This window comes from Heliangelus exortis, chromosome 18 (assembly GCF_036169615.1).
Source record: "Heliangelus exortis chromosome 18, bHelExo1.hap1, whole genome shotgun sequence".
NCBI classification, from domain to species: domain Eukaryota; kingdom Metazoa; phylum Chordata; class Aves; order Apodiformes; family Trochilidae; genus Heliangelus; species Heliangelus exortis.
Window position 1 is genome coordinate 2,182,065 of NC_092439.1, and position 25,483 is coordinate 2,207,547.

General features: G+C 36.3%; 1 protein-coding gene across 4 annotated transcripts in view; it reads left to right on the forward strand.

Annotated features, from left to right (window-relative positions):
* Window positions 1-25,483, forward strand: part of LOC139804686 (golgin subfamily B member 1-like) — a 39,999-nt gene that overhangs the window by 12,445 nt on the left and 2,071 nt on the right. For 3 of the 4 annotated variants that reach the window (XM_071762161.1, XM_071762162.1, XM_071762163.1), the window contains 14 exons: window positions 209-359; window positions 3,033-3,142; window positions 3,958-4,081; window positions 4,910-5,040; window positions 6,607-6,716; window positions 7,020-7,188; window positions 7,553-7,657; window positions 7,925-18,694; window positions 19,097-19,248; window positions 20,536-20,692; window positions 22,414-22,566; window positions 23,432-23,590; window positions 24,530-24,627; window positions 24,978-25,112. In XM_071762161.1, the coding sequence (XP_071618262.1) occupies window positions 209-359; window positions 3,033-3,142; window positions 3,958-4,081; window positions 4,910-5,040; window positions 6,607-6,716; window positions 7,020-7,188; window positions 7,553-7,657; window positions 7,925-18,694; window positions 19,097-19,248; window positions 20,536-20,692; window positions 22,414-22,566; window positions 23,432-23,590; window positions 24,530-24,627; window positions 24,978-25,112 (12,524 nt within the window). The remainder of the gene's footprint in view (window positions 1-208; window positions 360-3,032; window positions 3,143-3,957; window positions 4,082-4,909; window positions 5,041-6,606; window positions 6,717-7,019; window positions 7,189-7,552; window positions 7,658-7,924; window positions 18,695-19,096; window positions 19,249-20,535; window positions 20,693-22,413; window positions 22,567-23,431; window positions 23,591-24,529; window positions 24,628-24,977; window positions 25,113-25,483) is intronic. The other variant, XM_071762164.1, reaches the window with a different exon arrangement.

Consider the following 25,483-nt stretch of genomic DNA (forward strand, 5'->3'; position numbering starts at 1 on the left):
TTCAGGTTAAAAATGTAATTGGGAGCAGCACTTCTATTTTATGAAGTGGTGAGGCTTTTAAGTAACATACTGAAAGTTTTCATTACATAGTGGTGAATTACAGTGGATTGTTTTCTCTGTGAATTGTTTGACAACTTAAAAAAAATGTTACTTCTCTTTGCAGTGGGATTAAAATAAATATATTTTAATGTACAATTTCTCTTGTTAGGCCAGTGAATCAGGTAGTGTGGATGAATTGCAGAGTCAGCTCTTGGAATGGCAAGAAAATGTGCAAGAGTCAGAGGAGTCTCATGATCAAGTCAGAGAAGAGAAATCTGCTATGGCCTTGAGAATGGCTCAGATTGAGGAGGAGAGAGAAGGTAAATTGTCTTATTTAAGATAAAATTATCAGAGTTGTACATGATACATGTGTTTGATTGCACACCACCATGACTCATTTCTGTAGTCAAAAGATTTGTTGAGCCAGTGAAATTGCTTAAATTTGCAATTTCTACGTTTTCATATTTCTGTGAACCTGTTCCTCATACATTTGGCTTTTTGGTATCAATTTGATGAGTAGTTGTGCTCATTCTGTTTGCCATCTGAGTTGCTGCTCTGTGATACTGCTTGAATTTCCTTTGAAAAGCTTATTATCTGCCTGTTAATTATCAATGAACAGAAAGTTCACCACTTGAAGTTGCCTCCATAGAACAGAGTGAAGGTGTGGGGAACTATAGTATTGGTTAGAATTTGATGAATGAATGTGCTGCTTAGTAAAATGTACCTGAGAGAGAGTTTCTCTTTAAATATAATTAATGAGAAACTTCTAAGAATATTCATTAATTTGTTAGTGTCAGTTGTATAGGTCAGCTGGGTAACGTTAACTGGAAATCAGTGGAGTTAGTTAAAAATACTAAATTACCTACAAAAACCCAACATTTCAAGTAATCTCAGGTTTTATAGTTTTCTAAATTCTTAATGAAACAATGAAGCAGCCTCTGACTAAAACTTATGTAAGTCTGGTTAAATTTCAGGTAGTTTTTACTGCTTTTTTTTTTTCTGTGCCTCCTAGTACTAGATTGTAATTTTTGTCCTGTTAGTTACCTATTTGGGAATTGATGGCAAATTTTAATGTGCATGATCTACCATCATAAATAATTCAGTTAGTTAATTTGAGCCTTCTGTCTTTAATCTGTGATTGAGTCATTTTTCATTTACCAGTTTGGAAGTTCAGTATGAAAACACAGGAATATTTTAAGGATCACATCTCTTCTTTTTGAGCGAGTTACACATATAATGCTTTGAAATTGAAGGAGAACAATATTCCCTTCATTAAAACTACCTGTTTTCTCCTCTGTGGTAACTACAGATCCACATGGAATATTAGTAACAATTGCAAAATTTCATCTGCAGCAGTCTGTGTTTAATTTTGCATTTTTTCCCCTTGGGATAAGCATGACCTTTCTGTTTCTTTTTTTCCTGCCGTTACACCTGGTGAGCACTCAGCGTCCCTTCCCCCTCCACTCCTACCCTACACTGTGATTAGGTCAGCCAGGGAGAACATGGTTTCCCATCAGTTTTGTGCATGCAGGTTCCTGCAGCAATGGCAACTTGTAATGTACTGTTGCTGGTTTCTTGGTGTTGCTTCTTCTGAGGAAATCACCAGCAGTACCTTAGAAGATTTGCCATTGATGGTATGTGGTTCTAGCAATACATGTAACAAATGCTGGTTTAAACTTTGGTTTTTTTTCTACCTTGCAATACCTCTTTCTCTGTTTTTATTAACCAAATCATCTTCATTTTTCTTTGTAGTAACAGCTGACTCCATATTTATAATTTTTACCTAGTTTTACTTAAACATATTTATGTTATAATTTTTATCTATCATAATTTTTACCCAGCTGACTCCATATTTATAATTTGGAATTTGGAATTATTACAGGAAGAACTTAAATCTAGTAAATGTTACAGATTTGTGTTTTAATGAAATGTGTAATATAAATAATCCTTGGACAACTCAGGTGAAAGCTGAGTGTTCCCAGCAGGGCTGAATCTCATTATAGTTTCTGGTCCTTACCTCACAGATGCATCAACATAAGTTCTCTGAATTTTGCATGCTGTGAGGACAACTGGGGATTGATGTGATTAAATTGAAAACTAAATTTGTGATTATCTAATTAATCTAATTTTCACTTGAAGTATGGAGCCACCTTTACTTTCATGTCTTTTCACTGGCTGTTCTGTCTGCTTTGCATGAAATGTCTGTTTCCTACTCTGCTACCCCAAACATGTTTTGTTGTATCACAAAACAGATGGGAATGTACTTTAAAGGAAAAATAATTTCTAACAGTGAACAGGATCCATCCCTAAACTTTCATATTCTTAGTTTATTCAGTGTGTTTATTTACAAGTGATTCTGTATTTGTCTAAACTAGAATGGTATTATTAATTTATGAGATGGTTTGATGCCAGTTTGCAGTGTAATGTGTGCCTGTGACTTCCTTGAATTATCTGGCTATGTAGCTCATACTGAAATTAAAGTCAAAGGGACACATGTCATTTCCAGAAAAATGAATGTGATTGTTCATGCTATAAAAACTACAGCTGTCTCAGCTGATGCCTTTCTCATACAAATTAGGTGTATTTTAACCTGGTAAATGGAAATTACCAAAGATGTAATTTGGCATTTTAATTGGCTGGCACAGATTTTTTTTTTTCCTCTTTTTCATTATTGACTTAACCTCACCCTTTCCAGTCTCCTCTATAAAGTCTTCATTTAGAGCTGATGAGGAAGTAAAGTTAGACATTAGTTTGCTTCTTCTTAGAGAGATACAGACTTTATTCTTATGTTCTACATAATAATGTTGCAGAGAAGTCACAAAGTGAATGCAGTGGATTGCTTCTTAAATCTTGTTCCTGTCAGTCATTGATAAGGACTTCAGTCTGTCCCTGGTCTCTTTACATGTAGCAGTGTCTGATATAAATGTAATTGCTCTCCTGTGGCACAAAACTGATTGAGGATGACTGGTTCTTTCCTGGCTGCTCTGATCCAGCCATGGTCTCAGGGCAACAGGAGCTGGAGGAGGAACTGACCACAGTTCAAGAAATGGGCAGGCTGCAGCAGGCAAGAAGAAAAAGCAATCAGACCAGCAGGAAGCTACAGGTGGGTTAAAAGAGAAGAGTTTATTTTTACCTGTATGTTAATAAAAATATGGCAAGTACTATTATTTAGGTGATGCTTAAGAACTTGGTTTTGTAACTGAAAACTTGGTAAATTTACTGATTGTTTCTGTAGCCAGAAAATGAGACATACCAGTGGCATCATGCCTCTGTTCCTTGAGTAATGAGTCTGCTTAATTTTACATTGAAAAATAATGAAATTGAAAATTGTTATTTCCCTCTGGAGTCATTCACATGCTTGAAGCTTGTGCATGCTTTGTATGTTAAGGCCATTTTTGGTTTAGATACAGTCTTTACAAATCTCTTGGTCAGTGGAGCTTTTTTTTTGTAATCAGAAAGTAGTGCCAGTTCATTCAGGTGTGCTTCTAGGTAGCTGGTGCTGTAACTTGTACAAAGAACTGATGGTCTTTTGTAAAAAGAATTAAGATGGCATTGGAAGAGTAATTTTATGTTTAGTTTCCTCTGATACTTTACCCTGCTGAACTGTAGAAATCAGGTGACCAATTAAGGTAGCCAGACACAGTTAGCTGTTGGCCTTCTAGATGCCTGAGGGTGTCTTCAGAGTCCTGGCAGGTATCATCCAAAACCTGTGAGACTCTTGGCTTTTCTGGAAATAACAAGTGGAAACTGGGCAGGTGACTCTGGTGTCCACAGAGATCCCACATATTTACATTGAGTCACCTGAATCACTTGCTGAATGATAGGACTTTGAATTGAAACAAAGCTTTTAATAACAGAATATATACCCTTGCTGCTTTTTGTCTTTAATTTAAACTTCATTCTCATGTTTGTGCTTAGGAAGAATACAACTTTGATAGAAAACAATGCTTTCAGGAATTGAATGTCACCTTGGACAGTACTGATTCAGCAGAAGGAGAAAATATGGGAGGTTGGTGGCCAGAGTACACTTCACCCAATGCAGGTGTGATAGCGACTAGACAGTTTATTAAAGCATGCACAGCATCTGTATTTTGTGTCTATTTTTGTTTTCAAATTCAACTAACAGCCCATTTGTGGTGTTCTAATCTTTGTTGAAGTTTTTTGGCTTGCGTTTTCTGCCTTTTTATTTTAAAGCATGTGCGTGCTGGATGAACTGCCTAGTTTTGGTTCAGAAGTAGAATATAAATGTGACTGAGCACTGGAACTGGCTGAAATTTTGTGCCCATGAAGTATCCTATGTGGCAAGATTGTGTACTTTTAAAGTTCTGAGTCTTGTTCCCCTGGATGTGTTTTCAGGCTATGTAACTGTTATGTTGCAAACCAGAATTGCATTCCATTGCTATACGCTTTTAATTTAAACATCACATTTTTATTTTTATTTTTAGTTTTTAATACAAATATTTTCATATCTATGGTAAAGGCTGCAAATACCCTCACTGTTAAAACAGAAACTTAGATGGAAACTCATTTACTTTGTTTATTAATAATTGCTCTAAAATCTGATCCTTCAAGTACACGATTAACTTGTGATTGAATTAATATGAGCCACACTATTGATTGAGCCACAGCATTGCTTAGAATATTTTTGCCAGGTTCTCAAGAGTTCTTTATTTTGTTTTTTCAACAGTTAAGGGTACTTTTGCCATCTTTATTTTTGGAAATTGCCGAGCCAATTTCCACTTGAAATGGTTGAGATCTGGTTTGGCCCAACACTGGTGAGAAGCATGGCTGAAAAGCTGAAAGCATTTCTAAACTTGAGGAATTTTAGCAGGCCCTTCTTGAGATAATTTTCCTTCTTTGACTTAAGTAGGTTTACGAAGTGTGGTTGAAGAACTGGAATTGGAAAGAAATCAACTGCAGGAACAAATTCTTTGTCTTGAAGAGCGTTGTCAGGATTTGGAAGATAGAGTACAGCTTCAAAGTAGAATGGAGGCTCTTCAGGTGAGCTTTTGTAGTTGTATAAAATCTGATACAAGAGAATAATTTTATTTTCTGTTTATATTCTTAAAATCACTACCTGCAGTAAGACAAAAATGTCAATTTGCAGCCAGCAAAGATGTCTAAAGTCTACTTTATACTTCAAAATTACGGTTGGTATACCTGTACTCTTTTATTCTCTGAAGTTGAAGCCTGTAGCTTCTGTTCAGCACATGGAGAAAATTGTTTGGAAGTAGCTTTGTTATATGTTTTAGAAACATAGTAAAAGGCAGTGTGATTTTCATTATTCTTAATAGGGGACCTTGGTCAGAAGGTCCATAATTAGATTTTTTTGCTACTGGCAAAAGTCTCCCTTTTCATACATTCTTCAAGATAATTTTCTATAAATGTGTGTGTATATTTTTCTAAATATACACACGTGCACTTATAAGAGAAATAGTGTAAATATAAAAAAAAATCTGTTTATATACACAGTCTAACTCCCAGATATTAACTTGATATAAACTTAGTGTAAAATTATTCACTGACGGCACAAAAAGTAACATTAAGTATTTATCAGAAAAGTGATTTTTGATCTTTCCAGATTGTCAAGTTACTCTCTTTGATAATGTGTTAGCCTTACTTTCATCAAATCATACAACTCAGCTCTTACTCCTTCAGACTTGGTGCATTACTCATAGTTCTTTAATTGTTAAATTGCACATATATAAAAGAATTAATACTTTCAAGCTTAAAGACAACCTTATATTAATTATTATTTGAGATTCTTGTAACAAAGCCTTTCAATACAGGTAACGTTTGGTGTAGAGGAAGAAGGGCAGCTGTTGAGGGCGGTGCAGGTGTGTTCTGCCTCCTCCCAAGTGCTAGCTTATTTTCATAAGAGGTGACAAGTTTGCCATGTTTGTCCTATTTGCTGTTGATTCTGGGTATGTGTTTTGCTTTTGTTTTTTGGTTGCTGTTGTCAGGTGGTGTTTTTAGTGGTTTTATTTTTGAATTGGTGCAGTGGATCTGGCTAGAGTAGGAGGTTTGTACTGTGTTTGAAACACAAAAAAATATCTGTGTGAATGAAGCTTGCTTCCTTTTTCTTTTCTCCACAATCCCCCAAATGCAGGTTTTTGTATTCCTTAAACCTGAAAAAAAAAGACAAATAAAAAGATTGTTTGGTACAGTGTGCAAACCATGAAGAAACTATTTTTTTAAAGCAGTAGCTTCCCCTGTTAAGATAAGTAAGCTGCCTTAACACAGTATATATATATATGTTTGTGTGTGTGTGTGTGTGTGTGTGTTTTGAGTACACAGCAATCACCCTTGAGTTCATGCTATCACGACAATGCTGAAGGAAGTGTTTCTGAAAGGTGGGTTGCACCTGTCTGAACTAATACCACATCCAAACTTCTGATATTTGTGTTGTATTTTTCACTGGTATCTCCTAAGATGTTAGAACAACAATCTCTGTTACTGCATAGGATGTAAATCTCCTCAAGAGTCAGGTTTTCATGACTCCAGTTATCTTTTGTTATTCTTGGTGTTTGTGTGTGATAATCCTTTTTTGTTACTGTTTTGTTGCAGAATGAAAACGACCGTTTGCAAACTCAACTGGCCCAGCTACGCACCCAACAAATGAGAGATGCAGAAAAGAACCAAATTCTGATCTCTGGCTTGAATGAGCAACTTAAGGGGTAAATTAAAGGCTCTTTACAACTCTCTATAAGATGAATTTTCTTTTCTATAAGCTTAAACTTCTAGTGAGAAGTATAATCTCTTAGAAAACTAGAAAAATAGTTTGTTGTTTTCTGTGTGTGTTTGTTCTTTTTATACTTGGAAGTTTAAATGAAAAGTGTAAATATAATTGTTACTTTAGGAATGTAGTTTGGGACTGTGAAGTCTAGAAAGCTTAAACTAAACTTTCTTTTTTTCAAAATATCTACGAGTTTATATTCCTATGTATGTCTGTTTTACTGAAGTGTGTATTTCCTTCTTAGACTAAGTGACAGAAATAACTTCCTTGAAACTTCACTCGGAGAAAGAGAACAAAAACTGTTGAGCATGACAGAAAAACTTGAACAACTTGAAACTTTGAGGAAACTGCTTCAAGAGAAGGATCTGCTCAACAAGGAGCTCGGTGAAAAGCTTGTGCACACTGACCAAAGAGTAAGTTAAAGTAATTGTTAAATGGTATTTAATTTGATAGAAGGGATGAGCATTAGCTCTAGCTTCTTGTTTCCCTGCAGAAATATTCTTGATTTCCCCATCTGAAGGTTTTTGGTCTCATTCTTTACAGTTTTGTTCACCTCATATGATTTTTTGTCATTAAATTAGTCGTAAGGATTACTTAGACCCAACACAGAGATTTCCATGAAAGTATAGTTTTACTGTGGTGATAAGTTATCCTTGTTTATTAATTTCAAAGTAGAAACTCCCTTGTTGTGTAAACTCAGTATTATAGTTCTAACATTACCATTTAATCTAATTCTATGCATTTCTGTCACACTGACTTTTATTTTTTAATATTAAGCTGAATGAAGCCTTAAAGAAATGCAGCATTTATGAAGTGGAGAACACCGAGCAGAAAACACTCATCAGTGATCTAACAGAAAAAGTTGCAATGCTGAAAGAAAAGGTAAAAGTCAAAGTTAAAATCAAGAGAAGACATTAAGTGTACTTGTGACACGATCCATTTAAATATCATCAAAACAGCAGCATTAGTTGGTAAAAATATCATACACTAAACTTTCTGTATGGAAGAATAACCTGGCTTTCTTGTGACTGTTCAGTTGGGTACAGATTGATTATCTTAGGCACTTGTTTTTCATGTAGTGTGTAACTACCATTCAGTCTCTAAAGTATGTTTAAATGATTCTTGTAACATTATTTTCTTGATGTTTAGACTTTGAAACAAGATGGCGTGGTAGAGTCCATACAAATGGATCTGGACCAGACAAATGAAGAACTTGACAAATTGAATACCAGCCACTTAGAGGAGAGATCTCAACTTATTCAAGATCTCCAGAAATGTGAAAGAGAAATTGATAATCTTAAAGATGCACTGGCAGAAAAAGACAGGGAGATGTCTGCCCTGTCCTTGAATATGACAGAATATTCTGAGCAGGTTATCATCCTGAAGCATCAAGTGCAATGCAAAGAGGAAGAAATACGAGGGATGGAAGAGGCTTTATCAAAGGCTGAAAGAGAAACTCATTTATTGAAAGAAGTACAAACAGCTGATGTAAGAGATGCAAGCTTGAAGATAGCTGTTCTTTCTGAGGAGAGTAATACAATGAGGTTAGAACTAGAAAGGATTCGAGTTGAGAATGAAGCTAAAACCAAAGAAAATGAGGAATTAATCAGACAAAGCAGTGAGAGCAGCATTACAATTAAAGATCTCCGTTCTGAAATCCAAGCCAGCAGTGTTGCCTACCATAATAAACTTGTGGAGTGTGAATCACAGATTACATTGCTGAAAGAGCAAATTAGTAAATCATCTGAAAAGCTACAAGAAGTGGAGGATAAACATAGAAAAGAAACTGAATATTTGAAATCTCAGCTTGAGGAAAACAACACTCTAAAGGAAAAACGGAACGATTTGCTTAAAGAGAAAGAGGGTGAAGTACAAACACTTGAAAATGAGTTAAAATCAATTAAAGATTCATACAACAAACTGGTTTTGGAAAATGCAAAAAAAGATGAAGAATTGGCTGAGTTATCTAGGAAGCTTATAGAACATACTGAACACCAGGAAACAGTTAAAAAAGAACTACATGAGAAGCAAGAGTTCATTACTTCATTAGAGCAGAAGGTTAGAGTTTTGGAGCAGCAAAATGAAGAGACTGAGCTTAGATTAACTGAAGAGCTGAAAGCCAAAGAGACATGTTGCAAAGACCTTAATGACCAATTAAATGAAATACATAAACAAATGAGCAAGATGGAAATAGAGACAGAGGAAAAAGTTTCAGCTAATAAGAGATTGCAGGCAGATCTAGAAGGGAAAGAAGAAAAATTGGCAGAGGAAATAAAAGCAAATGAATATCTGAAAAAAAGCATAGAACTGGTAGAAAAGGAGAAGCAAGAGCTGACAAATGAAAATGAGAATTTGTTGAAACTCCTGGATGCAAAAGAAACTGAATTGTTAAAGAAAATCCAGGCTGTGGCAGAAGTAGAGAATAAGTTATCAGTTAGCACTGCTGAGTATGAAAAAACCCTTTCAGTACTAAATAGTGATAAAAACAATCTGGCAAAAGAAATTGAACAACTTTCTGTACTTGCCAAGCAACAAGAAAAATCTGTTGCAGAACAGCTGCAAGAGAAAACAAAGGAGTGTAATGTGCTAGCTGATCAGTTGTCTGAAAGCAAGGAGCAGACACAACAGTTGCAGGAACAAATGCAATCACTTCTCATTCAGCTGAAGGATGCTAGAGACAAAGAAATAAAGAAAGAAGAAATGTTAAATGCTAAGTTATCTGAATGCAGTAGCCTAATGCAGGAGCTCAGCCACAGTAATGAAAAGAATTTACTATTGCAGGAACAAATTCAAAGCATAAATTTGGATTTTGAAGCTGCAAACAGGTCTCTAGAAGAGAAAAATTTTCAAAATGATTCCTTGCGTAAGGAAATGGAAGAGAGCAGATCTTGTAATGTGGAGCTGCAGGATGAAATTAAAAAACTGAAAGATGAAAAAACAAAGCTATCTGAATTGGTAGAAGAAAGAGACCTGACTGTAAAAACTCAGGGTTCACAACTTGAAAAGTTTCATAGGCAACTTTCTGAAAAAATGGAAGAAAGCACAACATTAAATAATCAGCTACAGCTACTGAGCAAAGAAGTAGATGTGCTTAAGCTTGAAAAGCAGGACTTTTCAAGCCTATTGAGTGAGAAATCACGTGAATGTGAAGTTCTTCAGTCACAGTTGGTACAGCAACAGTCTGAAGTTACTTCTGCAAGGCAACAAGCACATACAGCAGCTCTAGAGAATGAAAAATTGAAAGCAGAGATTGAAACATTTAATGTTACAGTAATGAAAAAATCAGATGAAGTAGCTGCTTTAACTTCACACTTGTCCCAACAAGGTCATAATATTTTAGCTCTGAAGGACCAAATTGATGGCCTGTTGCTTGAAAAAGAAAGCTTTAAAACTGTTCTTAAAGAAAAAGAAACACTCCTGGCTGAAAAGGAGGCTTTGATTCAGCAAATGAAAGATAGCAAAGTGGCAGGAGAAGGGCAATATATGCAAATCATTTCAGATCTGCAAAACCAAATACAAACCCTTGGTTTTGAAACCAACCAGCTTAGACATGCAGTGCAGGAAAAAGAAAATGAATTTAAGAGACAAGCACAAGAATTAAAGTTATTAAAAGATAAATCTGAAGAATCTGATGTACTTAGGGTTCAACTGTCTGAGAATATGGAGGTTATTTCTGACCTTCAGTATCAGCTTAAAAATGCTACAGAAAAATCATCCCAGTTGAATGATTCAATTATACAGAAGGATGAATCTTTAAAACAAAAATTAGATGAATCCATCAGTTTAAAAGTACAGCTTTCAGAGGTACAGGAATCTTCTGTTTTGCAGCAGAAACAATTGGAGCTTTTAGCCTCTGAAGCAGAACAATTAAAAGTACTTGTTTCAGAAAAAGAATTAACCATCAACAATATTTCAACATCTAGTGAGAATTTAAGGATGCAACTTCAGGAAAAAGAGGAGGAATGTGAGGTCTTAAAGAAACAAGTGGTAGAGCTGGAGGAAATGAGAGTGAATTTACAAAAAGAAACAGAAAATCAGAAGAATGTAATAATGGAGTTGGACCAATCGTTGTCAGAAAAGGAGTCTTCTCTTATGGAAAATAAAATCCTCATCAAAAATCTGAAGGAGAAAACAGGGAAAGATGAAGAGAAGACAAACTTGATTTCTCAGCTCCAAAGTCAGGTACAGGAACTAACACAGGAACTACAGAAATCTAAAGAACTAGTCAGTGAGAAAGAAAATGCCTTTTTATCTCTTCAGGAGAAAACGGAAGCACAGCATGAACTAAGATCTGAGTTGAATGCAGCTCTTGGGAAAAAAGAAGAAGTTATTGCTGGACTGCTTAATTCTTTAAAGGAAAAAGATGCCAGTATAGAGTTGGCAGACAGCAACATTGGTGTTCTCTCTAATGAGATTGAGGTACTCAGAGAAAAATTAGAACAAAGCAGTACAGCCATGAACAAACTTAGTAAGGAATTTCAGGAAAACAACGAGAAGCTTGATATTAATCAGCAGGAAATTGATTCTTTGACAGTTGAACTTGACTCTCTTAAAAATGAACACCAAAAAGCTCTGGACCAAATAAGGACACAGGAAGAAGAACTCCAGCAGAAAGAGTTGGCTGTGGAGTCTCTGCGTGTGAAGTGCACTGAACAGGCAGATAGCATAGAATCTTTGAAGTCAGAGTTGAACAACATAAATTCCAAATCATCTCAAGACTGCCACGAGAATGCTCTTTTAACAGGCAGCCTGCAGTCCCAGGTGGAGTGTTTACAGAAAGAAAAATGTCTTTTGCAGGAGGATGCTCATAAACTGATGGCTGAAAACGCACAACTGACTGAATCGCAAAATAATTTGCAAAAGAAATTGGAAGAGCTCCAAGAAATCAATGAAAAACTAGAAACCAGTGAGAATTGTTCAAGAATGCAGATAGATGCTGTTAAAATGCAGATGAAGACTGAAAAAGAGAAGTTACAGATGCAGGTTAGTGTGAAAGGTGAAGAACTTTCTAAATTGGAACTTAAATTTGAAACTCTAGAACAAAGTCTACTTGAGTCAGAAAACAAATGGGTGACAGAACTTGACAGGGCAACTGTACAAAATAATTTACTTACTGAGCAATTGGGGAGCTTAGAAAGTGAAATGAAATCAAAGGATAGCAAAATCCGAGCTTTGCAGCAAGAGTTGGATCTTATAAAAGAGGAATTAACTCAAACCTTATCTCCATTACTTAATAGTAGGCTTTTATGTAAAGAAAAAAAGGCTCAGACTTCAGATTCTGAACTGCAGCTAACTCATAGTAAAATTCAGCTGGAAAAATTCTCTGCTCTGATAACCACTCTTTTGAGCAAAGAAACAGAAGGGGAACAATTGCAACTGTTGCTTTTAGAAAAACAGAAAGAAATAGACACCATGAGAAATCAATTAAAAAGTCTGCAGTCACTTGAGAAGGAGAAGGAGTTGTTACAGAATGATTTTGAAAAAATGGAGGGCAAATACAAATCTGAAATTGAATGCCTGTCAAAAGAAATAGTCATAGTCAAGGAAACATTATGTGAACAACAGTCTCTCTTGCAGGAAAAGGAAGAGTCTTTTGCAGAAATAAGTAAGCAGGTTGAATTCCTTCAAGATAAGGTAAATAAATCAGAAGAAATGGCAAGAGCCAGCGAAGAAAAACTGCATGTGGATGGTAAAAAAGTAGCAAGTCTTCTTGAAGAAATGGGAAAAAAAGATGAACTCATTGGCAGCTTAACTTCCCAAGTAAATCAGCAGAATGATTTAATTTCTAGTCTGAGCCAGCAACTGAAAGAAAAGGACTCTTCTGTTACTCAGATTATGGAGTCGTTGTCTAATGAAATGCTGCATTTTTCTGAAGAGAGAAATACATTAAACACCAAACTGCAGGATCTTGAAGCTGTTCATGATAGTTCTGTGGGAGAGCTGAACCGAGTACTGCAGGAACTTGAGGAGTGTAAGAAAGAACTGGAACAAAGTCAGGTTAAATTAAGCAGGAGGGAAGCAGTGTTTAATGATTTAATGAATGAAAAAGAGGAGATGCAGTGTAGTCTTGAGAAAATGGGCAAAGAAAAAGAGAATCTGAAAAAGAAACTTCAGGCAGCGCTGATAATAAGAAGAGATCTCATGCAGAAAGTTGGAAAACTGGAAAAGAGCGGACAGGAAGAAATAGAAAAAGAGCAAAAAAAAGCAGAGGAATTGTCAAAGAAAGTTAATGAGTTATCAGACAAGCTGAAACAAGTGGAAGTACAAAATAAAGATTTTGAGTCTCATGTTGGAACTTTGAAGCAACAACTTTTAGAAAAAGATGCAAAAATAAGTGATTTGACTGCAGTTGTGTCTTCCAAGACCTCCTGTGTAGAGGAACTTCAGGGCACTGTTGCAGAACTAAATGATATTATTGTTGTAAAGCAAAATATATGTGAGCAAAATCTAAAGTCTTTGGAGGAAAAGGACTGCATGCTTGCTCACATGCAATCTGTGCTTGATGAAAAAGCAAGGGCACATGAAGTGGAACGTTCTCAGCTACTTTTAGCTCTTGAAAAGGTGAAATCTGAAGTTAAGGAGAAAGAAGAATTGTTAAAAGAAGAATTGTTAAAGAATTCCAGTTCAGAAGAGCCTGATTTTAGTGCTGTGGACAGGAAGAAACATCTAGACCCCAACAGTGACATTAATGTCATGAGCCAATTAAAAAAGGAAAAAGAAGCCTTAGAGAGGGATCTTTTGCTCAGGAAAGAAGATATTAAAAAAATTCAGAAAGAAAGGGAAGAGCACGCTAAACTTGCAGCAGATTTTGATGAACAAAAAAACCACTTTGAGAGTCTCAAAGAAGAACATAAAGCACTCCAGGAAGTTCTTCAAACAAAATGTAGAGAGCTTGACTTGAATCTGTTAGAAAAGCACCCTCTAGGGAAGAAGTTGGCTTCACCTAAGGCAGTGCTGGGAGAAGAAGCAGTTGACCTGGGGAATTTGGAATCAGACAAACAAGAAAGCAAAATTCAGCTTGTGTCCTTAGAAGAGTCAGGAAACACAATCCCTTCAGGGGCAAGTAAAGACAGTGAGATAGAAGAACTAAGAAGTAATTATGCAAAGCTTTGGGAGGAAACAGAAATGTTAAAGAAAGAGTTGAGAAAATTATCAGTTGAATTTGGTGATGAAAGAGAAGAAATGGTCAACTTAAACTCTTTGGGACAGCAGGAGCAGCACCAGGAGCAACATAAGCACAGCTGGTTGGAGGACATAAAGCAGCTACAGAAAAAGCTGGAGGTGTATGAGGCTGAAGCTGTGGACATAAAGACAGAGCTTGCACATGTGAATAATGAGAAAGAAGCACTTATTAAAAGAAGTGAAGAGGATCACAAGATGAGCCAGGAGAAACTACAGAGACTGAGAATTGAAGTGAAGAAGGAGATTGGAGAAAAGAATGAGGAAATTGAAGCACTGCGTTGTTCACTTGCAGATTTCAAGGAGAAACTTGATGTGGAAAAGGAGTTATTAAACAAAGCTATAAAGGAGAGCCAAGAAGAAGCTCATCACTACAAAACAGCTTTTGAAGAAATGAAGAGTGAAAGAGAGAAGCTTGTCAGTTGTTTAGAAAAGTCCAATTTGGAATTAATGAATACGAGAGAGGAGGTAAAACGTTTCAGTGAGGAAAATGAAAAACTGCTGGCAGAGCTCTGTATGCTGCATGAGAAGCCTGAGCTGAACAGACCTGGGGGGTCATGCAAAGAGCTCAAGGAAGGAAATGATACTAAGAAAGAATTGGGAGAGTTTTGTTTGGAAAGTGATTCCCTTCAAGGAAAGGTACAAGTTTTTACTGATTACTCACAGACAACTAAACTGAGAGAGGAAACAGAATGTCAAATTCAGAAACATACACAAATGATTGAAGAGCCAGTGGCAAAAGCAGCAAATGTAAATGATTCCAAACCACAAGAGCAAAGAACTGCAGCAGAAGAGAAGTCCAGAGAGCGCCTGCAGAGAAAATTACAGGCGGCTTTAATATCACGTAAAGAAGCCCTGAAAGAAAACAAATCTCTGAAGGACCAGATTGATAAACTGATGTTGGAAAGAGAAGAACTGATGAACAAGACAGGTGTGCTTGAACACTTGTTAGAGGTTGGCAGAGAAGAACAAAGGTCAAGTACTGTTTCTCCATTGTCTGAGGAGGAGAGCCTTGTGTCTGAAAACGCGAGGCTCTTGACTGAAAATGAAAACCTCACCGCGGCATGTGAAAGTCTGAAATCCACCATGGAGACCATAGTTCAGGAAAAAGAGGCCTTTTCTTTCCAACTAAATACCTTAAAAGATTCTCAGACAGTTGAATTAACAGGATGGAAGGCTAAACACAGTGAATTAAAACAGGAGTATGAATCACTTCTTCAGGCTTATGAGAATATCAGTAGTAAAATAGCAGAAATGAGGCAAGTTATTGATCTGACTAGAAAAGAGAAGCAAGAGGCTATTCAAAGACTCAGGGAAGGAGAATCTGAGAAGGAGGCTCTCGAGAAGCATTTACAAAGACTCCTTGATGAAAATGAGCTTATTAAGAATCAACTGAAACAACTGGGTGAATCCAAGAAAATGGAAGTTGAAGAGTTACAAAGCAAAGCAGAAAGGCAGATCCGTGAGCAAGAGGCAAGGATGCAAGAACATCAGGATCGTCTTCATGAGCTCACTGGTCAGAATCATCAACTAATGGAGGAAAACGAGCAGCTGAAACAAACTTCTGAGAATTTAAAGCAGGCTTTAGAGAAAATTCATCATGAAAATGATACCCTTCATAGTGACATGACTGTAACTAAAGCAGCTTTGGGAGAGCTCCAAGTTCAAATGGAAGTGTACCAGAATGATACACAGTCTAAAATCAGTGATGCCTTACATGCAAATGAATCATTGCTGAAGGATGTTAGTGTGTTAAAGGATAAGCTCTCTGAAAAAGAACAAGATGTGCTTGTCCTAGAACAGGAAAGAAACTTAATTTCAGAAAAAGTGAAAGAAACTGAAAAATCTTTGGACCATAAAAATCATTGCTTAACAAGGCTGGACATGGAATGTAAAAGTCTTACCCAAGAAATTGTTAGCCTAAATGAGAAAGTTAAGATTTTAGAGGATGATAAATGTCTGTTACAGGAAGAATTAGAAAATGTGCAAGAAAGCTCTTATAAAGTAAAGAATGAGAGAGAATTTCTTGAGACAGAATTGCTTAACCATGTTAAAAAAATTGATCATCTTACTGATAGAATGAAGTCAGCACAGGTACAGAATAACTTGCTATTACAGCAGCTGGAAGAATTAAAAGCAGAAAAATGTATTGTGGTTAGAGAAAAAGAAGAACAGCAGCTACACCTTGTAAAAATGTTTGAAGAGAAGGTGAAAAGTGCTCAGAGAGATAATAATGGAAGTAAAAACAAAACAAAAGAATTGCAAGAACTTTTAAAGGAGAAACAGCAGGAGATCAACCATTTGCAAAAGGATTCTATAAAGTTCCAGGAGCTGATCCTCGATTTGGAAAGATCTGTGAAACTGTCACAGTCAAGAAGTGAAAAGTTTGAAAAGGACTTAAATAATACATCAGAAAAGCTTGCAAAATCAAATGAAGAAATCCATCATCTCAAGGCAAAGCTTTCTTCACTGATGGACTTGTTGGATCAGTCAAGGAATGAGGTGGACAGGCTTACAGGTGAGAATCTAAATTGGAGAAAAGACCTTCAGAAGAAAGAAGACGAATTACAAATTCAGAAGAAAAAATATGAGAGAGAACTGGAATTTAATCTTCAACAATTAAAATTGGTTCACAAAGGAGAAGTTTTGAACCTAGAGGAAAGACACGGTGCCCTTGAGAGAGAAAAAAATAGGGCAGTTAGTGAGATTCATGGTTTACAAGAAGAAATTGGTGTTAAGGACTCTCAAAACAAGAAACTTCAAGCAGAGTTGAATGCAGCTTTGGCACGATTAGCTGCTTTTACAAAGTCTATGTCCTCTCTTCAGGATGACAGGGACAGGGTAGTCACTGAAATGAAAACCTGGGAAATGCAGTTCAAGGAGGCCATCCAAAATAAAGAGAAACAGATAGAAGAGAGTAATAAAAGAATAATGTCTTTACAAGAGGAACTGAAAGAGAAAATAACTCAGATTGAAGAACTGAATATCAAGTATTCTGTGGCAGAGGAAACAAAGGATGAACTGTATTTGAGGCAAAAATCTGTTGATACACGATGCTATGAAGAGCTCTGCAGAATAAAGGAAGAAAACACAATTATTTTTAACAGGCAGCAAGAATTGGAGAGTGTTCTTCAGTCGAAAGAAGAAACTTTGCAAACACTTCTTAAAGAAAACAATTCTCTTAATCATCTCATAGAGAGTAGTAAGAGTGCAGGAAGAGAGATAAAAGCTCTGGAAAGTAGTTTTACAAGACAGGAACAAGAACTGCAACAGCTTATAGCTGAGAAGGAAAAAATCAATGCTGAACTGAAAAAGCAGGTTACTATTTCTGAGCAAATGAAGATCATGCTAAATAATAAAGACAAAGAAATTTCCTTGCTCATTTCTTCAAAAGGTGATGAAATTTCTGACTATCTGATTCAGATACAGACTCAACACAGAGACCAAATCAAAGAATATGAACTTCAGTTAAGGTCTTTGCAGATGGAGAGGCAGCAATCTGAGGAGTCCTGTCAGAGGATGGAAAATGAACTGAGAAACCTCCAGGTGAAAGCAGACAAAGCCAGTCGAGATAAGGCTGCAATTACCAGTGAACTAGAAGCCTTTAAAAAATCAATGTCATCTCTTCAGAATGATCGGGATGATCTTTTTTCTAAGTACAAAGAGCTGGAACATCTTCACCAGGATGTCACACGTCAGCAGGACAGTCTTTTAGTTGGCAGTGCAAGTGAGAATAATGCATTGAAACAAGAACTGAGGAGACTTCTCAATCAGATAGATGATCTTCATTCTGAAAATGCAATGCTAAGTGCACAGCTGATAAAGTACAGGGAAGATCTTAACCAGGTTTTATCTTTGAAAGATCATCAGCTGAAAGACTTACTGAAGCAGAAACTGGATTGTATTAAAAGCCTTGAACAAGAAAAATATGATCTTCAAAAACAAATAAAAGAAATGCAGCTATCCACTGAACTGCAAAAAGATTCTGCTCTCACTTTGGAACATGAAAATAAAAAATTGGTGTCTAAAGTAAATGATTTAGAATCCTTGATCGCATCATTAAACAAAGAGAAACTTGGGTTTGAATCTGGAGGGAAACTGCTAAGTGGTGATGGCATTCAGAAAAAAGAATCTGTATCCAATGGACAGTATGGGGAAGATCTTCAGAAGAATATTCAAGAGCTCCAGAAGTCAAAAGGCAGAAACGTGAAGGGTACAGATGAGGAGTGCAGGAAGACCCTTTTGACACTGAAACATGGAGATGAACCTGATTCTTTTGCAGCTATGATTTTAGAAGTTCAGTCTCAAAATACTGAGCTGAGGTCCCAAAATGAGGCCTTTGGGAGAGCAATGACTGCTCTGCAGCATGATAGGGATAGGATAATAGAGGACTTAAAGGTACTTCAGAGCAAATACACATCTGAACTTGAGACAGAAAAGAAGAAAGGAGATGAACTTCAAGCTGCCTTGGATGGCTTTAAATTACATCTTATCGGTACTCTCAAGGAAAATTCTCTTCTGAATCAGGCTGGTTTTGATGCTGCAGATAAGGTTACACTTGATCAGATTGCTGCTGGAATTGAAACTCTCTGTGGGACTTTAGTCAGTCGTGAGATGGAGATTAGGAGGCTCTCCTCTGAGTGTGGGAGTTATGTTCACCAGCTTGAAGCATTTTCCAAAGCTATGGCCAGTCTTCAGGATGACCGAGACAAATTGCTGCAGGATCTCAGCAATCAGAAGGTAACTTCTGAAACAAACCAGGGCACAGCTTCATTTCTCATTGGTTGCAACAGCATCAGTCAGATTCTTTTTAAAAGTAATTTGGATGTGCCTCAGATCAATAGGGAAAGATTGGTAATTTGGTAAATTAGCTTTGGTATTTAATTATTTTTTTTATGCAGAGAATGCTTAGAGACATCCTGGATTTTGAAGTTTTTTTTTTTGCAAATTATGTGAGTGCAAAGGAAACATTGTGTGACTAGAGAAGGCATGTTTACAGTTTTGGGAGTTTAGGTAATTATCCTGTTAAAGAGGAGCAAATGGAGAAAAAACCTACTATTCTGTTATGAAGATTCTGGCAGTGATAAAATTTCAGCCATGCAATTTTCAGTCCAGTTCACTAATCATGTTTATTAAACTTAGGCTAAAGAAGGAGCCAGCCTTGCAGCTGTTGAAATAGCAAAACTGAAGACCAAGGTTGATGATTTGGAGAAGGCATTGCATCAGACAAAAGCCTTCCAAGCAGAAACTGAAAAAGAGATCACATCATACCAGAAGGAGCTTGCTGGATTAAGGTATAAATGTTAAAAGTAACAAAAATGAAGCAGGGTAAGAATATTTCTGTGATGTCTGAAATCAGTTTCCATAGAATTGTCTTTGTTCCTTGTACCTTTATGTAATGGTCTCTTTGTTCCTGTGAATTTGCAGTCTGAATTGAATGTTTTCTCTTCCTTTAGTCATTTGGATACATGGAACTACAGTTTAGGATCTGATTTTATTGCTTGGTTTCGTATTCTCTTCTCAGGCTGAACACTTTTCTCCTGGTTCTTTTCTTTTTAAAATGAATCTGAGGTTTTGCATATTGGTATTAATTTTGCATTAATTTGGAAAATAAAATTCATTTCACATTTGAGTATAATTTTTTTGTAGATTCGAGAGTCCACTTGAGCACTATTCACACCTTGCATTATCTGTGACAAATGAATAATAAGACACTTTGGGTCTAATTCTGTGAGTGCTTCATGAGATCTTCTAGAAGGCATTTTTAAGTGGCAGTGAAGATAATTTTGCTTGAATTTAAGGCCAGTGGGCAGTATCCTTGTGTCTTTACTGCAAGTAGCACTGCTTACAGTGCTATTTCTAGATCTCTAATTAAACTGTGTCAGATACCTGCTTTATGCAGTAAGTTTTTTGGAGAGGGGCTGTACCCCAAAAGGCCAGCCCCACATTAACCTTTGTAAGTATGAGCAAATTCTTAGGAAAAAGCCAAACCTCATTATAACCTGAAAACTTAACCAGTGTGTGGCATGACTAATCTTTTTCAATTTTTTTAATCCCAAACTTAAAAAGAAACCACCATGCATTGCATTCAAAAGGATTTAAATTACTTTTATGCCCTTTGTGATACTGCCTGTGTGTGACAGTGGTTTCTGGGCATGTGACAGGTTTGTTATTTCAATCTTTTGGGTTGAAAATATTCCTTTTCAAACTGGTGTACTTGCAGTAGGGTAGACCAGCTCTCTTGAGCAGTGCAACTGTGACCTAGGATTGCTCTGTTGTGCAGTCTTATTCTTTAGGTGGTTGTAGTATTTATTGCATTAACAGCTGTTAATATCTTTATAGCCAATGAATGAACTTCTCCAATCTCCAAACCAATGAAGCAAATGTGATGTTAGTGCTTTCCAGGCTTGATTGTCTGATTTTACTTGTTAGGTGTCTTGAAACTGGAGTGTGTGTTGGAAATGTTCAGATTGTGGTCATTGCAGTCATTGTTTCAGAAAGATGAGTGCAGCTTTATCCTTTTCATTGACTTCTATGCTATATTTTATAATTTAACATATACTCTAATATTTTATGTTCAGAATGGAAAAAAACCTCCTCCTCTCTGAGTCCCAGGCACTGCAAAATCAGTATCAGATCACAGTTGCTGAGAAAGACCAACAGATTGCAGAGCTACAGAAGCTGCAGCAAGACATGATTAAGAAACCTGTTTCTGCTGGCAGCAATTACCCACTCAAGGTAAACAGATGAAATGTAGCTGGAGGCACAGATCTACTCTCACCAGTTTATTGGATTAAATTTGCAACCTGGGTCCCAAATGAGAACTCTGCAGCATGTGGTAGGGAAGTATGGAAAGGTGATGAATATCAGGTGTGTGTCAGTGTTGCTTGGGATCAGCAAGTTACAGCTATTCCAAGCAAATGAGTTGCAATTCTTATTTCAGGAATAGCTAGAGAAATTATATGACTTGCATATATCTTAGAAAATAAGTCTAAATCAAGTAAGTTATTTGCATGTTGAAGAAGTGGTAGAAGTGGCACAGAAAACATAACTATTGAGTGTAAGGAATTTGTAGTACACCTCAGCCTCAAAGAAATATTACATTGCAATACAAAAAGAAGTTTCAAAGAGAGGAGGTGGAAACACAATATAGGAAACTTCAAAAAAGATGGGGTTGTTTACATGAAGAACTAAATGAGAGAGAAAAAACACAACCTCATAGTACTGTGGGATTTAAGTCAAATGGGAATCTGCACTCTCACTTCTTGTCTCCTGTTCTGGGTTTACATTTGGGCACAAATACTAAACTAATAAGGAATGTGCCTTTTCAGGTAACATGAATATTTTGTCAGATAGAGCTACAGCCTGTTCTCAGGCTGGTTTTAAGAAGATCAAAGAAAATCTTTGTAGCTTACATTGACAACAGCTTTCAGAATTTATATACTTCAGGCTAACAAATTTTAGAGACCTAATAAAGTTCATTCTTCAGAGCCTAAATCATTCTTTAATTGCTGTAGATAAGAATAGGACTTAACTGGGGGGAAAAGGGAGAGATGTGCCTAATGGCAGTGTTCTTGCCCTTCCCCTGAAGCAGCTGGAGTTGGCTTCTGCCAGGAACAAAATACTAGATTTACAAAGGCAACAGATGAGACCTAGGCTGGCAATTGCTGTCTACTTTTGTAGACTATCATTAGAGGATCAAGGAAAGTGTTATTTTAGAATAATAGTCCTACTTGCCTTTTCTGAGCCAAAGGCAGTAAACTGTATTCCTGATCTTTTTGTTAAAAATGTTCTAGTTGGCCAAGTTTGTGTCTCATATGCTGTTCATTTTCTGTGATGAAAATTATAAAGAAAAGCTATTGAACAGTAATGTCTGCTGGGTTATGAAATATTTTATGGGATAGGAGTCTTAGGATTTAATAGGAAACTGGGTTCCAAAAGCTTTAGGGGTAGAACACTTCCCTCTCTTGTTGGAGATTAACATCAAAATGTTGACCTGCCCAAGAGATAAAGGCCAAAATTGTGAATCAGTGATAAAAGTTGGGGTTTGTTGTTTTTTTTCAAAAACAGTTTTTCAACTTTAAATTCATATTCACAAGAGAGCTGTTTTTTACAAGTCATGAATACCATCCACAACTAGTTTTAAAATAATTTTTGAAAAGTGTTTTATATTCCGTTGGCTTTCGACAATTTTTTCCTTTTTTGTGTGTGTGTACTTCAGACTGTTTACAAATTTCATGGTAACTCTTTATTGGTCTTTTTTAGTTGAAGTATTTATTTAGTTGAAAACATGAAGTAGCTTTTTTTTTTAATATATGTATACATATAAAGTCTCTTGCAAATTTTGCATTAACTTGCGAGAAGGAAATAATCTTGTGAAAAGGAAATTGTCACGTAGCCCAGACTTATATTTATATATCCTATACCATTTACACTGATTATGGTAACATTTTTTTAAGGTTTTAGAAACTGTCTCCCTTGCTGGAAGTGCAGATACACCAGAGGAGATCAGACATGCCTTGGCTGAGAAGAATCAGCTTCAAACTGAACTGCAGCGCTGTCTCCAGGAGATACAGCAGAAGGAGCTGCATTTTCAGCAGGTTAATTCCAAGGTAACTTAAAACAAGAGCTGTGATCCTAAGAACTTGTGACTGACCTGGTGTCAGCACAGGAATATTGCTGAATTGTTGGTGTCTTACATGGTTGAAAGTTAGTTTGCTTTAAAACTTAAATTCTTCAAAACAACCCTGTTAGCTCAGACTAGAAATTGCAAACTAAATGTTAGTAGTATCTTTCTGTCAAGCTTTCCTGACTGAATACTTGACTAAGAGAGGTTGATTTTAATTTGTATTCTGAGGAGCTTGATGGGACAGTGCTGAAATTCTGCTGAAAGTAAAATTTTTTTTACAGAGAATGGTAGGAGTGTGTTTGTCCCCACCTGCACATGAGTTTGTGTTCAGTTGTGTTTGCAAAAGTTTGTAAATATTCTTGGAAATTCTAGTAATGTTTATGTCTCTTTGCCTGGCCTTTTTTTGGAAGCAAGTCAGGTTTGTTATAACTTAGTTTTGTCATTGTGTCTATTTTCCCTCCTTCACTCAAACATTTTACACACCTAATAGCATTTTTAACCAAACTTTGAAATAGGTGTAGAGATCTCAATCTCCTGAAGGTGGGTGTTTGGGTAAAGGGTGAATAACCCAGTTAAGGTTTGCTTTTCTTTTAAAAAAGATGAAAACTCAACTTCTGAGCATTGCTGGAGATTGGGGTTTAAAATCCTGAGTTTCCTTTTTGGTTGTATTGATGACAAGGAAAATCATTACTCAGGTTTCATTATCTCCTCTGCTCATGAAAAAATTAACAAACAGTGAGCCTGCCAGAAAACATGTGCCATTTTGAAACTTTTTGTATTCAGATGGTTTCAATAGCAGGTCTCTTGCTAATATTTATTGAAATGTTAATTTCTTTCAATTTGTACAGTCAGCAGAAGAGAATGCTGTCCTGTCTGCCCAGCTGAAGGCCCTTTCACAGACTCTAAGGGACAACCAGCTTCGTTACACTGACTTGCAAAATCGTTATTTAAGACTGGAGAGGGAATATCAGACAATGCAAGTGACATCTTTCCAAGGCACTGTTCAGGTAAAAAAAATTAATGGAAATAGTTTGAGATTTTTTTCCTCCTTCTTTGCTTAGGTTTCTCTGCCTTTCAAGCTAAAACTGAAATGAATACTTCTTGTACTGATTCAGTACCTTTGCTAGCCCATGATGGTGCTGACTATAACTGTCTTTATTGTGATAAAGCTGTTTTTACTTGGCATCTCATTTAAGGAAGCTGCTTATACTTGCTTCTTTTTGTTTTGAAGTATCATATCTTCTTGAATCAGTTTACAGCTGGCAGAGGGAATTCCATGGTCACTAGTCACTGAATCAGCAAAATTCAGTGATAATTTCACAGCAGTCATGAACCATCTTGCAAGGTGTTTGAGTAATATTTTCAGAAGTGAGATTTATGTCACCAGTTCAGTGCCTCATGTACATCTGTAAGCTCATTTCTTTGTGATCTCTTACTTTTTAAATTTTTCCTGTGCTCTCTTGGTTATTCAGTGACAATCAATAACCTAAAATATCATATTGAAACATGTAGGAAACAACCCTTACTCTTCCTTATGCAGAATTGAACACGGAGAATTATAAATAAATGGATAGCTGCCTCACTGATCAAACTGGGATGAATGCTCTAGTACTAGGTGGATCTGTGGGTGCATTTCTTTCCCTTCAGACATTTTTAAGAGATTGTGGAGTATGTGTATCCTTCAAGTCCTTCAGCACACACAGGCAGTATTTTTCACCAACTTTGTTAGCAAGCAGGTTTGGAAAATTGCTGCTCTAGAAATTAAATCAATAATCATGTGTTCCGCTGCTTTGTGGTGCTTGTGGTTTCTTTAATTGAAATAAATCCTTTATTTAAAATAAAGATTTTTAACAGTAAACAAAGAAATAAATTCTGTAAAGGAAATAAAGGTTTTTAGCAACTAAAACATGATAACTTTTTTTTTTTTCTTTTTTCATATTTTCTAGGATGAAACTAGAGCAGAAGTTCCCCCTGGAGCACCACAGGAAAGATCTGCAGTTATTGTTGAAATAGACAATATGGAGCTAAATGAGCTCAGAAAAAGGTCAGGACTGAAAGCATGTATTAGCAATATTGTTTTCCTGACAGTTGTGCAGTAAGTGTGGAAGTAATGCTTTTCTATCCCTCCAAGGAATTTGGATGGAAAAAGGAATTTATAGTGGATTTATAGTGGACTAAATGAATCATAGTCATATTCTTGATTATTATTAGCTCATAATATTTGTGGTTTGGTTTTTTAAAGATATGTATTTATTGGTGACTTTATTTCAATATGTGTTCTGAACCCTCCCGTTATAATTTTTTATCACAAAGAACATTTCTTAATAGAAAAACCTCAAGAATTTAATTCTTGAAGGACATAAAGTATTGATTTCAGATTTAATTTTGTTACAGGCTTGCAGAGACAGAGCAACAGTATGATTCAGTGCAGCAGGCTCTCTCACAGCTTACAGAAACACTGGCAGAAGAGAAGAGGAGGAGAGAAGCTGCAGAAGAGGCTCTTGGACTCTCTGAGGAGCAAAGTAACAGGTAAAGTACTCCTGCCTGTATAACATGAGTGTCTGTTTCTTTTGAAATAAGTGTCTGTAAACCATACTTCTTTTTCTTCTCTTATGCCTTTGAAGTATGTGACAGGTAGGTTGCTGCTTTAAACCCTTATGTGGGTAGGAAGTAACTTTTATGTTCAGAAGAACAAGGCCATCTTTTGCTTTTGCTTCCCCTTAAGAAAATACATGGGGAGATTTTCATTTACACTCTGCCTGGAGTAAATGCAAAGTGTAGTACAGAACTACAGATTTCTGAGCAAATAATAGAGCAAACAAATAATAGAACCTGTTTGTGAGTCCACAGTACCTGAAGCAATAACCATGCTCTGTGGATCAAGAAAGTGTAATGGACTT